Source organism: Oncorhynchus mykiss, chromosome 23 (genome assembly GCF_057628025.1).
Source record: "Oncorhynchus mykiss isolate SJ-2025 chromosome 23, ASM5762802v1, whole genome shotgun sequence".
NCBI classification, from domain to species: Eukaryota; Metazoa; Chordata; class Actinopteri; order Salmoniformes; family Salmonidae; genus Oncorhynchus; species Oncorhynchus mykiss.
The window spans coordinates 6,210,411-6,225,000 of record NC_143044.1 but is presented as its reverse complement, the minus strand read 5'-3'; the positions used below and the strand labels follow the sequence as shown (position 1 = coordinate 6,225,000).

General features: G+C 41.4%; 2 protein-coding genes across 6 annotated transcripts in view; one reads left to right on the top strand and one right to left on the bottom strand.

The window, feature by feature from the left end:
• Positions 1-11,906, top strand: part of LOC110502324 (placenta associated 9) — a 13,698-nt gene extending 1,792 nt beyond the window's left edge. For 2 of the 3 annotated variants that reach the window (XM_036960995.2, XM_090216674.1), the window contains 2 exons: positions 6,896-6,987; positions 9,598-11,906. In XM_036960995.2, the coding sequence (XP_036816890.2) occupies positions 6,896-6,987; positions 9,598-9,753 (248 nt within the window). In that variant the 3' untranslated portion in view covers positions 9,754-11,906. Of the gene's footprint in view, positions 1-6,547; positions 6,743-6,895; positions 6,988-9,597 lie in introns of those variants that run through there. The other variant, XM_090216673.1, reaches the window with a different exon arrangement.
• The window catches only part of LOC110502323 (serine/threonine-protein kinase 32C), a 92,766-nt gene continuing 88,560 nt past the window's right edge, over positions 10,385-14,590 (bottom strand). For all 3 annotated transcript variants that reach the window (XM_090216667.1, XM_090216669.1, XM_090216668.1), the window contains one exon: positions 10,385-13,798. In XM_090216667.1, coding sequence (XP_090072793.1) covers positions 13,609-13,798 — 190 coding nt within the window. In that variant the 3' untranslated portion in view covers positions 10,385-13,608. The remainder of the gene's footprint in view (positions 13,799-14,590) is intronic.

Genomic DNA, 14,590 nt, shown 5'->3' with positions numbered 1-14,590 from the left:
TGTCTGTTACTTGAACTTAGTGAAGCATTTGTTTGGTCTGCAATCTGAGGTGCAATTAACTCTAATGAACTTATCCTCTGCAGCAGAGGTAACTCTGGTGCTTCCTTTCCTGTGGAGGTCCACATGAGAGCCAGTTTCATCATAGCGTATAATGTTTTTTTGCAACTGCACTTGAAGAAACTTTCAAAGTTCTTGACATTTTCTGAATTGACTGACCTTCAAGTCTTAAAGCAATGATGGATTGTAATTTCTCTTTGCTTATTTGAGCTGTTCTTGCCATAATATGGACTTGGTCTTTTACCAAATAGGGCTATCTTCTGTATACCACCCCTACCTTGTCACAACACAACTGATTGGCTCAAACACATTAAGAAGGAAAGAAATTCCACAAATTAACACACCTGTTATTAATTGAAATGCATTACAGGTGACTACCTCATGAAGCTGGTTGAGAGAATGCCAAGAGTGTGCAAAGCTGGCATCAAGGCAAAGAGTGGCTGCTTTGTATAAATGTAAAATATATTTAAATTTGTTTAAAATCAAATCAAATTGTATTAGTCACATGCGCCGAATAAAACAAGTGTAGACCTTACAGTGAACTGCTTGCTACAATGCGCTTAAAAAAATATATGAATAAGAATAAGAAATAAAAGCAACAAGTAATTAAAGAGCAGCAGTAAAATAACAATAGCGAGACTATATACAGGGGGGTACCGATACAGGGTCAATGTGCATGGGCATCGGTTAGTCGAGGTAATTGAGGTCTTCCTTAGTCGAGGTAATTGAGGTGTTTAACACTTTTTTTGGCTACTACAAGATCACAACTATGAAATAGCACATATGGAATGTCTTCACTATTATTCTACAATGGAGAAAATAGTCCATATTTGGAAAAAGTAGGTACGTCCAAACATTTGACTGGTACTGTATAGAGAGAGATTACACTCATGAGGTTAAAACATCTGTTTCTTATTTTTAATGCAGCATTGACCTTTCTCCATGTAGTCCTCATCAGTATTGATTTTTTTTACAAAACTCTTCTATTTTATCCTTATATGTCTAATGTTTATCTATCATTCCAATCTTGTTTACTGCTCAAAGAAAATTGTAAACATTTTAGCCCCCCCTCCGTATCCTACTCTTTGAGGACTTGATTGGGCTTGAGTGTGACTTCATACACAAGGAATGGCCAACACATGGAACCACACACTAGTTCTTGCTCTCTCTGCCAACCCAATATTGATTCAGGAAATACTCTGGAGATCTGACTAACAGCTTGTTAGTCTCTTTTCCATGGGCGGGTCTGTATTAGGCAAGCTCTGGTTTGTGGGACCACTGGTGTTGTGTACAAACTGACCTAATGCCCTGGCTCGGGCTGTATTCGTCAGTATTCACTCCACTGCATGTCTTGCCCTGTCTCCTGTGGCCAGCGCAAACACACATGTAAACATGAACACCCCACAGAGACACAGACACACAGAGACAGGCCAACACACACACCATCTTCCAAACCTGTCTCCCAGGGCAGATGGTGTTAGATCAGACTCTTGTGGGCTGTTGTGTTTTCCTTTTCTATGTCCTCTGAGTGTGTGGGTCAGTATTTCTCCAGGTGCAGCTGTGATAATACACATATGAGTGTGCACTTCATCAGGCATGTCATCATCTGCCTTTGTCCAACACATACTGCACACACACACACACACACACACACACACACACACACACACACACACACACACACACACACACACACACACACACACACACACACACACACACACACACACACACACACACACACACACACACAAGTGGCGTAGCACAGTTTCCTGTGGCCCCTCGCGAAACTATTGCTATGGGGCAGTGATAAAAATGTGCAGTTTTATACATAGAGATCCTATTCAATTACTAGTATTCTAATTCATAGTGAAGGGCTGCTCTGCCTTCTTAACAACACTATCAACAAAGCAGTTCCTACAGGCCCTAGTTTTGTTGCACCTGGACTACTGTTCATGCCAGATGAGGCTGGTGACTTGAAAAATTGAGAAGGATGGGAGACCCACGGTATAAGCACGGAACGCACGGAGATGTCAAAGTGTGTTTCATAAATCGTGACAGAGTAATTATTTTAACCTAAAGCATTTAATAAAGACATGTATAGTACAAGACTATAGGGAATGGGAATGAGAGGGCTACTTACATGGTGTTTGGAAGGGATCACAGCAGTGATTGAATGAGGTATGAGGCATGAGTTGAGGTGTTCAGAGGCTTGACTTCAGTGCAGGACAGGATTTGACTGGAAAGCCAAAAACAATAGCACAACACACTAAACAGTTAGACAAAAGAGCTAAGAATGAGTTAGTCCAAGCAAAGAGTAAAATCATTGATGTGTAATAATGTGATTGTATATGTGTATGTGACTGACTCTACATACGTTAATGAGAGAAAATTGATAGGTCACAGTGCTTGGAGAGGAAACATTCAATATGCCAGTGGATGAGCAGGCACATGAGACGTGGCTTCAGTTCATGTCAGGAGAGAGTTGACAATGCTAGTGAAGTGGTCATCACCTCTTAATCGGGGAACAGGAGGGGACTATAAATGCATGAAGTTATCAATTAGTTACCCTGACCAAATGGACAGCGCACATAGGCTGTATGCAGCTGCTCTTATTAGTAGCCTACAGTTGATCAGACTGAAAATTGGTCTCGTTTTCATCCCATTCAGCATGTCAGATCTCTAATGTTAGGGTGATGCCTAGGCTGCTATAACATTTATGTAATGAGTTTTTGCTTATGTCTGTCCAGAGTGGTTATGTGTTATCATCTTTGCTAAATAAATACCAGAGGAAAGTGGAAAACCTACTTGAGCGCGCGAAAAATATGCGTTGCCTCTTGAATCTAACTTTTAATGGATGACGCGATGGAAGCTATTGAATTGATTTCGACATTCTAGAAAAAGACAGTAGACAGTTCCATATGTTCAGCAAGTAAATCAAATCAAATTTCATTGGTCACATAAACATATTTAGCAGATGTTATTGCGGGTGTAGCAAAATACTTGTGTTTCTAGCTTCAACGGTGCAGTAGTATCTGAAAACGATTCACAACAACACATCTAAAAGTAAAAGAATGGAATTAAGAAATATAGAAATATTAGATTGACCAATGTCGGAGTGGCATTGACTAAAATACAGTAGAATAGAATACAGTATATACATATGAGATGACTAAAGCAGTATGTAAACATTATTAAAGTGACTAGTGTTCCATTATTAAAGTGGCCAGTGATTCCAAGTCTATATATATATAGGGCAGCAGCCTCTAAGGTGCAGGGTTGTGTAACTGGGTGGAACCCGTCTAGTGATGGCTATTTAACAGTCTGATGGCCTTGAGGTAGAAGCTGTTTTTCAGTCTCTCGGTCCCAGCTTTGATGCACCTGTACTGACCTCGCCTTCTGGATCATAGTGGGGTGAACAGGCCGTGGCCCGGGTGTTTGATGTCCTTGATGACCTTTTTGGGCTTCCTGTGACATCGGGTGCTGTAGGTGTCCTGGAGGCCAGGTAGTTTGCCCCCGGTGATGCATTGAGAAGACCGCACCACCCTCTGGAGAGCCCTGCAGTTGCGGGCGGTGCAGTTGCCGTACCAGGTGGTGATACTACCCGAAAGGATGCTCTCAATTGTGCATCTGTAAAAGTTTGTGAGGGTTTTAGGGGCCAAGCCAAATTTCTTCAGTCTCCTGAGGTTGAAGAGGCACTGTTGCGCCTCTTGTGATGTGTACGCCGAGGAACTTGAAGCTTTCCACCTTCACCACTGCGGTTCCGTCAAAGTGGAGAAGGTGGAGAGCTTCAAGTTCCTCGTAATTTGAAATTACCGCTGCAAGCTCCTTGGAGTTGCACTTGTTGCACTCCTTGGAGTTGCACTAGCGGAACTATCCCTCTCGTCTTGTCTTTTTCCCAGAAGCTTGAATCTGATGTGGGCATTTATATGCTCCCTGGTTTTGTTTTGGCGTTTAGCTAAACAATCTATGTTCTTTAGGTAACTGGACCCCTCTTTTGCCCAAGGATGACTTTCCAAAAAGCAGGCAAGGCCAGAAATATAGGCGGCTTGATGAGAGGCTCCCTGTTAACCAGCTACTGTTATACTTTTGATACCAATTGGTATTGAACGCCCTCACCTTTTCATCCTTCTTCATGAAACTGATTTCAGGCAGAGGTCAACCCTCGGTTTTAATTCACTTCTTCAGTTGCAAGTAGCTAGCTACTGCTACTTGCTACTGCAGTTAGCAAGGCAAATTGAAATAAATTGCATTAGCTGGACACAAAAATAAAGTTCTAAAACCAAGAAAACAATGTATAATCTACCTCCTCCGTCTCCTGTAACTTGAAGAAACTAATTTGAATTGAATAATATCCCCCAAAAATGTTCAACTATAATTTTTCAATCTCTATCTAATCATGTCACCAACTCACCAAGCTTCTCAACACAGAGATCGTACTCCCCTTCCTCCTCTGAGGAGCCTCCACTGGTTCAGTCGTGTGGTCAGGTGCCACAAAGAGGGACCTTGGAAAATGGACAATTGGCTCGGAACAGGGTTATACCAGTAACACACACACACTTCCCTGACAGTCTTCAGCTGCAGTCTTAGGGTCTTTTGGTTCCCCTCCATGTTGATAACCAAACTAGGAGCAGCAAAGGCTGTTTAAACTGGCAAAGCAGGGAAGTCTGGCATTCGACAGCAAACCACTGTGTTCAGGCTACATACACCACATAACTCTCAAACTGAGACAGCATCCACTGTGTCGCGTGCTAAAACACACATCTTTCACAGAATGGGATCAATCGATGCTCACATGTGACACGTCTTCCTAAGAAAAAAAAGTCCTTAGCTATTGTAGTTTGCCAATTGGCCCATACACTCAGATGAATTGAACTTACTGAAAAGGAATGGTGCTTATGTCTGCTTATGTCTGTGTACATGCTGTAGTACTGATGCAGAGACACCTGGCATGTTATGGAGCTCCAACTTACAATCATCCCTTGGGTTTCCTTGGCTTTTGTCCTAGATATGATCTGTGGTGTTGTAATGGAGCTTGTAAAATTGTACCGCGGGATAGCTCCATAAAAACAGCACAACCGGCAATCAACGACTGCTATTCACAGGACACTGGAGGACAGTCTTGACGCCGGGAAAATAAATGGTCCTTATCTTGTGCTCATTTTCTGACAAGCAGGGAATAGACAACTAGAACTATGAGGCCAAATTCAACACCTAGTAGACTGCTATATATCAGAGAAGAAGAGGCGAAGCAAGAGGGTTTACTCCGCCTAAAATCTCTCCACGTTCAGAAGATCATTAGTTATTAAGCAAGTGAGCAAGGAGAATTTAGTCAAGATAAACATGTATTGCTATTTTGATACGAGGCTTATTTTCTCTAAATGAAGTTTCGTACTGCTTAGGCTGTTAGGAGTGTACCGATACAAGTGTGATGCACGTGACATCGCGGCAACTTAGAGAAAACACATTTTATGTCGGAGACGGTCTATGCACATTCATGAGACTAGCATAGCATCTCACTTTCCACTGAATACAAGCGGTTGACGTCAACACCCATCATCAAATGTTCAAAATAGTATTCAAATAACAAGATGTATCCACCTATCCAAAGAGAGTAAAAGGCGAGCGCTTGAGAGCTTGCCGTTCCGCTAAGGGGACCGCAAATCCCATTGTTAGAGCGGAGACATAGGCATCTCGTCATTATAGTATCTCTGTATGCAGTGTATGTTGTATGTAAATGTCTTTGTCTTGTGTTTGTAATACCCTTCAGCGTGCACAAGGGCTTGGGACAATATATAGTACGTAAGAAATGTCTAGCTTAAAGACCTATGTTAAACAGTTCTGTGATGTGATGGAAACCAGATGCAACAGGAAGTGTGGCTGAAGACAATAGAAAGGACACCATGCAATAGATTATGCATGGTCTATGCTCCACTAATTAGGATGAAGAAACTTGTCTTCACAGACATACGGACCGCACATCCCAGCCACATTCATCGGCAGAGACCAGAGCTTCAGCTCACAGAGAAAATAGGGGGGCTCTTTAAAAGGGTCTGGGTGGTTAATTGGAACCATGAAACCTGGATGACCAAGAGAAATAACCTGGTGGAACAATGTATATGGAGGTTTCTTCACCACCCCCAACCCATAAAGGTGCAAGGTTGATTCAAAGTGAGACCGCCTTCCCTTCCAGACAAAGGGTTGCATCAAAGCTATGCCATTTCTAGTAGTAGACTACCAAGCCTAAAGGTAGCAAGGTAAAACACAGGCAGTGATGCTGCTCCTTAATGCTAACCCTGGATCAGTGGCATTTCTTCTAAACAAACTGGGTCACGTACTGGTGAGAGTGAGGGTGAACTGATCCCAACTCAGTTTGTGGCAGTGTGATGTCAACAGAATGGCATGTGGTCAGAGGTTGTGGTGAACTGGATAGCTGTGCTGCAGGCTGCCTGCAGAGCAGAGATGTAGAGGTAATAGAAAACACTTGGAACGGGCTGTGAACCAGTAAGAGGGAGAGAGAGAGGAAGGAGCAGGAGAGGAGACAAGAAATACTTGTTTTGGTGACCTTTAGAGATTAGCTGGATGAAGATTTATAATGGAACTCAAGCGGTGGATAGAGATAGTAGACAAAAATACACTGTGCATTCTCAGGCCGAGGGAGAATTTGAGAATTTTGCTGTGCTGGGTATTGGGGTCCATACATACTACAATGTATCCTATAGTCTAGGCTCTATGTAGGATACTAAGGTGTTGTAATGGAAAGGTAATATCAGAAATACTGTTAGAAATATTGTTGTATTGTATGGAAAATGATGCCTTCTCCTCTGTTTTCCATCAGGACCTGAGTCTGAGCTCCAACCCAGAGCTGTGCGGTCGAGTGCCTGTCAGGACCACAGTACTCTTCATGACAGACTGGATGTAGTGGAGAAGGTAGAGTAAGACGCAATGCTTTTCACGGGTCTCTTTCTGTCACACCATAACAACATCATATGGAGTTACAAAGCCTTCACAAACCCTGTATCCCTTTAACTGCCTATTCTTGAGAAACATGTTGAAAAAATTATTTGACCTTTGCATTCCTATTTCTAATTACTCGAATAAGAACTCAAAATAAAAAAAATTCAAGTTGATGTTTTATAAGTAAAATACAGAGCTCTACCACGTGGTTGAGAAGTCACATTAGAATGGCAATTTGCATGGGATTTTTTACTTATCTCAAAAATAGAACATGAATTACTTCAATGGCTTTCATAGGTAAGCATTGGTAAACAAGGACTGATTTCAAATTTGAGTGTCCAAATATGAATATTCAATTACATAATATGGTTTTCTTGAATTTGAAATGATCGAGGTCAGGGATGGCCAACTAGCGGCCCAAAGCCCCCGTTTTGTAGGCCCACAGATCAATTTCCCCCAAAAATTCAATTAAAGTTAGGAACTCAGTCAGGGTCTCAACTTACTGTTGAGAGTTAGAATAGTCGAATAGACAATTCATTTTGAAATTTGGTTGTGCATCAGCAGTTTCTCTCTTGTTATGTAAGTCACTGACAGTCACTGAATTAGTCCATGCCGGCTAAACATTTTTAGATGTTTTAGATGTTTTCTATGCCCAATGGCAAATGTTTAGAATGAATGGGAATTCGCTCTAAAACTGCTCATTTTAAATGAGTAGAATTGCATGAAATGAGTTAGAAATTGCTAAATCTTTACTCCGCCCCATGGCAAAAGAATTGCATCAAACGTGCTTTAAAACTGCGACATTCTTCTCTTTGCCTCATGGCACAGATGTGGGTGCGCAGAATCGCTAGCCACTATGCCCCCACCCCCATCGAAGTCGCCCCGTCCCCGATACAGGTTCTTCCATCATGTTTCCACATGATCCGACTATATTTTGAGATAATGAATGACAAAGAGCAGGTTTTAATGACTATTATAGGCCTTATTTTACAGGTGACCTTTCATCTGAATATTGATTAATTGACTCCATGGGCATGAAATGGGGTTTAACCCATTTGTTGCCAACAATTCAATCATATTTTTAAAAAGTATTTGTTATAAAAAATGTTTGTGCCCTATTCTTAGTCCAGCGTACTTTTTTAATGACATATCAACTGCCTGGTAGAGAAATGTATTTACATATTCCTACTCTTCAAGGTCTCTACTAACAGGGATGGTGCAATATTCATCCCTCACCATCTGAATTCCTGCCTTTTATCCCATATCTTTGGTGACTGATTTTGAGTTTTCTTAAAGCCCTCTGAGTGGGCCAAGTTAGTGCACAACACTGAACTTCAGCAACCCAAAAGGATACCAAGTATGTCAATTGCTGCAGGAGGGCTGAGGGAGTTGACCAATCAAGTTGAAGTAAAGATTTATTTTATATCCACTTCTAAATCCACTGTCAAATGTAAATCAAAACCAAATGTCATACTATATGAGGGGGATATAACATGGTGCTTTTCCAAAAATGTAGCCTTTTGTGGCTACACTTTATAATGATATTCTAATTCTTATAAATTATTTTTTAAGCATTTATGTAGGCTTTAAAAAACCATAACATATATACTTTGCTTCAAGTGTGACCTATCTTTCTTTGTATCTCACACACAAATAAATCTAGCCTTATTTAAAAATAGTTTCACATTTCCCAATTTCCAGGGCAGACATTCAATCATCCAAGGAATTTGGGAGATTTCCCAGTGGTTTGTAACATTACTACATTGTATAATTTTTTTTTTTATGGTGACACTAAAATAATCTGCACTATTTCCTTAAAAGGAAAAGTTTTTTGTACTAACAATGCCCATCCAAACCACTCAGCAGTGGAAATCACTCAGTTACAAAAAAGTATTGGTTCACACCGCCCAGGGAGTATTGCTGTTGAATGAGTATTGGCTGCATCTGAGGAGAACCTACAGTACCAATCAAAAGTTTGGACACACTTACTCATTCCAGGGTTTTTCTTTATTTTTACTATTTTCTACATTGTAGAATAATAGTGAAGACATCAAAACGATGAAATATTACAAATGGAATCATGTAGTAACCAAATCAAAATTCTTCAAAGTAGCCGCCTTGATGACAGCTTTGCACACTCTTGGTCTGTAAATAGAGAACTAATGGAACAAACGTCAGTGTCGCATCTCTAGCAACCAGAAGATGAGAAAGTAGGAACTTGTTATAAAAAATGAAAATAAAAGGCGAAAAATGACATTTTCTGCTGGTGAATATGCGCTTTCATATTGTTTTCTTTGGAAACGGTGGTATAAGCGGGATAAATGCCTCCATTCTGTACATTACCTTGGAAAAATTTACTCTGCAAAGAACTCTGCGTCGTCCATTATTTCCAAGGCAATGTACAGAACGTCAGTGTTTATCCTTTATGTAACAGCGTCACCTTGATAGGCTACATTACATTTTTGCCATATTGCTTACTATCCAATTCTTTCAGATCTGCACTCAGATGGGTCTAGGTTCTAGGGGTAGGACCTAGAAATCAATGTGAGTTGAGCTGATAATGACCCTGTCTGTCCCCTGCAGCATGTAGAGGACACAGTCCAGAAGCTGGAGGATGAGCTGGCTGTGCTCCTGGATGCCATAGAGGCCCCTGAGTGGAGCCCCCTGCTGGAAACTGCTGGAAAACCTGTGGTGGACATCCTGGATGGCCAGGGACTGGGAGAAGGTGGCGACTCCTGAGAGAGGAGAGCAAAGATCTCTGTTGAGGGGCTATGCTACTTCACTCTGCCCTGATGAGGGTGCACCTGGCAAGGACAGACAATGAAAGATACTTGAATGTACAATCTTTGTTTTTCTGGACTTGAAAGTGTACACAAACTGTATAAAACAAGCCCTTTGATGAGTAAACACAGGCTTAGTATGTATTCTGTGCAACAGTTGATAGATCACGACACTAATGCTTACTTGACTGCATAATACACTCCTCTAATCCTCAGACACTCTCATCCTTTCTTCTTAGACTAAACCGGAATCCCTACACACAAGGGTAACTGTCTCAGCCTCTCAGGATGGCTACAGTTCTAAACAATTGATATGTTGTTTTTTTATCTAGTAATGTATTCTCTTCTGTGTGGGATTGTGTCCCTTTCTCGTCCCATGCCTCTGTTCCACCCCCTGGTGCCAGTTGAGAGCTACACATGCAGCACCGAGCCACAAGGTAGGCCGTGCCCTTTACCACAGATCAAGAATCAGGTTACACAACCCCTATCCTAAACCATTAGGGAGGCTTGAAATAACACCCAACCTTGTATCAGTGGTTAAGGGCAACTAATAATCTCAATGTGAATGAATGATGAAAACCACTAGAGAGTACTGGAAGGATTTTATTTATCAAAGCAGCTAAAGCAACATGTTTCAATACACAGAGCAGTTTGAATAGGTACAGTACATGGTTTCCACTGAGACCCAGGCTAGTTGCAAGTGTATTTATTTTAGTCCCCATACAAATCTTACAGAACATGTTCAAAATCGAAACACAAAGAGAAGAGTGGTCATAGATTTTGTTTTCTCAAAAATGGACGATACAATACTAAAATGTTGCTACAAAGATAAGACAGTAATATTATCTGTGAGAGCTTTAATCCTTATCCAGTTGATGGGAAAAGTACTGTGGTAATTGGTCACTCGTTCTATCACAATGCTGTTTGAAACACCCAGGTAAATATACTTACGACAATGTTATCCAATAAACTAGCATTGTAAACACAATGGTACAAACATATTAAAATACTTTTTTTTGGGGGGGGGGGGGGGTTAGGCAAGCAACATCCAACCAGGAATGGAGATGCATTTGGAATTATATCAAGGGAATGACATTAGGCTACAATATTGTTGAACTTAGAAATAAACTACAGAGCAGGGCTCCCATTAAAATCAATGACTATTCATTACAAGCAATCAACACAATTCCATGGCCATTTCTAGCATCCGGTCAAGCTTTTTCATCTAGTCGTCAGTAGCGAGGACAATGTAAAGACATGTCGAAGAGCAGTATTTAAAGACTTTTCACATAGCTAAGGGCAGACTCACACAATGCCCCAAACCCTTGGCCCTTTACCATATACATAACAAAGCACAGAAAACCTAAACTTACCCACATTGGAGCATAGGAGGGCATAGATACTGACTTATTCAATCATCCGCTTAAATAAAAGCCTGTGCACTTGAACATATTCTTAAGACAATCTACGGGATGCCAAAAGTCACTGCATACCATCTAAAATATCATGGCATCCATAGAACACTGGGAATAAATGATTTGTACAGTCGTAGGTCTTAAAATCCGTTTTTAAAAAGCAAACCTAGACATCACATAGGCAGGCAAGCAGGACAGGGCTACACTGATTATATGAGGCCTCTCCTCTGTCAATCATCAGAACACAGGTGAACATCAAGGAATTCTACTGCCTGAAGCTTGCATGTGCACATACTGTAAGCCACACAAACCCTAGTGGTTGGCTCTTCTACAAGATCTGCTTTAAAACTGTAAATAGAGGTACATGCAAAAATGCAGGGTTCGAGACGCTATCGGGGTAACTAATGAGCTTATTTTCACAGGAAGTCAGATATTCTTTTTTTTACCCCCATATAATTGAATAATATTTTATTTCCCCCCCCAACAAAAACATTCCTTTATATATAATCACAATAAATGTTTTCATACAAATGATAGTATTGTCACAGAAGGAACAGTGGTTCTATGCGCTACAGAGAGGAAACATACGTTCACACACAAAGTTCTTAGAAATGGCTATGCAAATGGTAGAAAAGCTTTGGCATATCTGCCTACAAGTTGTGCCTGCACACTTGGAAATAAAATGAGTACAACAGTGTATGAACGTTTGGCTTCATTACTGCTCTCCATTTAGTAACATGTATGTTTAGTAAGCAGTCCCACATAGAACTGTGGAGAGTTAGGTTAGGCTATTTACACCTTACTTTGTTAGGCCTTAGGGTTTTAAGGTGGACGATGCTACATGTTCCCAGATGTCCAGGATGAGACGAATGGCACCACCTTAAAATGTACCACTGTCCCTTTTAGGTGACCGTTTCAACCACACAACTAATAATACTGCCCCATGATAATTTTTTCATATAGGAGTGATCGACACAATCGTATGAGAGACGATTTGTTCAAATGTCACGGTCGTCTTAGTCTAATAAGGGACAATGTTCAACTACGACACTCTTCTGTAGCTATTCAATAGAAGTTGATCATGTCTGATCCGTGGGAAAAAGAAAAGACTAGAACAGGAAAAGCCTCCCCAAGACCAGGTCAATTTAACTAAACCCTTTATGGGGTACACTCAATATGATTCTTCTTCTATGGTCGGATCCCCTGGTGGTGACAATGTTTATGTTTAACACATAAGAACTCAAGCAGTACGAGCATGTAACCCACAGTGGAGCAGTGGGATAATAGAACCGCATCTTGGCAACAGTCACAGAGGTCGACGGTGAGGGAAACCTTCCATTTACACCACAGATGTACTAAGTCCCTCTAACTGACAGGGCGTTTGGAAAAAACGTCTGGAAGAAGGTTCCGTTGGAGGAGCGTAATCGCCCGTAGTAATAATCAAACCAGCATGCTGATGCATAATATAGTCACAACTAACGCGTAATGAATGGCTATTGATTAACAATCAACACCACTTTAAAAATGGTTCTACGTTATCGGATTGAACGAGTGATCTATTTTGAATTGCAAAACCTCCTTGTCCCGAATGACCCATACTGTTATTGCATGTATCTAGTAGAAGACTCACTTACTGTGACTGGAAAACAACATTTACCCTCCTCTAAAAGTCTCTTTCCACTGCACTACCTTAGGAATAGAATGACATAGAACACCGTAATATAATAGTTACTCGATGTCTATGTGCACTGCACTGTATATTGGCATTGTGATACTTGAACAATTATATACTGTAATTGAAATGAAAGGCATTTGGAGAAGGTAACCGGGCAACAGTAATAGCCGTTCAGAATAGGAGGACTGCGCAGAGAGTAGGAGAGGGGTTGCACGAGCTACACAGGCAACTGTCTAACTCAGTTGAATAATTCAGTGTGTGAGTTTGCAGAGGTAGCTACATCTACTCGGGCTAAAAGAGAGCGGGAGCGCAAACAAAAGACAAATATTTAAAAAGAAACTCTTAAACCTGGCTCCTAATTTCTCTGTATGTTGTCATGCTCATATCGTGTGGCTTCTGCTGCTTGTTATCCCCTCTTGTAGTGAGTGATACCTTACTTTCATGCTATACGTTGCATAGAAATGAGTTAGAGCTTATTCTAGGGCGCGGAGAGCGGGACCGCCCTGTAACCCTGCAGTTTCATTCATGCCTTAACGGTGGATGCTACAGAAGAAGAAATAGGAGAGCCATTTTGTGTCCTGCTGTGCGTTGTTGTCCTGCTGTGCCTTCCAGTTCCTCCAGTCATCATGGCTACATAGGAGAGGTTAGAGTATCTATAGGCATGGTTCCACACACGCACACACACACACAGCAGCCTGAGAGACCACCAGGTGGTGGTGTGGTGCTAGCAGCTGCCAGGAGAGGAGCAGACCGAGCCGCACATGCTTAGCTTGGAGGAGGACTCGGGTTCAGGATCCTCATCCTCTGTGCCTCCCTCAGCCTCCCCGGATCCGTCTCCATCACCATCATCACCCCCCTCGGCAGCTCCTTCAGACTCCCCTCCCTCTGCACCCTCCTCCTGCCTCTTTTTCAACCTGAGAGACATACAGAAACAGTTCAAAGTTTGGACACACCTACTCATTCAAGGGTTTTTCTTTATTCTTACTATTTTCTACATTGTAGAATAATAGTGACGACAACACAACTATGAAATAACACACATGGAATCATGGAGTAACCAAAAAAGTGTTGGGGGGGTCATACATACACTACCGTTCAAAAGTCTAGGGTCACTTAGAAATGTCCTTGTTTTTGAAAGAAAAGCACATTTTTTTCTTACATTAAAATAACATCAAATTGATCAGAAATACAGTGTAGACATTGTTAATGTTGTAAATGACTATTGTAGCTGGAAAATGCACATTTTTTAATGAAATATCTACATAGGCGTACAGAGGCCCATTATCAGCAACCACCACTCCTGTGTTCCAATGGCACGTTGTGCTCACTAATCCAAGTTTATCATTTCAAAAGGCTAATTGATCATGAGAAAACCCTTTTGCAATTATGTTAGCACAGCAAACCACTAGTCTCAACGTCAACAGTGAAGAGGCGACTCCGGGATGCTGGCCTTCTAGGCAGAGCTCCCCTGTCCAGTGTGTGTTCTTTTGCTCATCTTAATCTTTTATTTTTATTGGCCACTCTGCCTAAAAAGGCCAGCATCCCGGAGTCGCCTCTTCACTGTTGACGTTGAGACTGGTGTTTTGGGGGTACTATTTAATGAAGCTGCCAGTTGAGGACTTGTGAGGCGTCTGTTTCTCAAACTAGACACTAATGTACTTGTCCTCTTGCTCAGTTGTGCACCGGGGCCTCCCACTGCTCTTTCT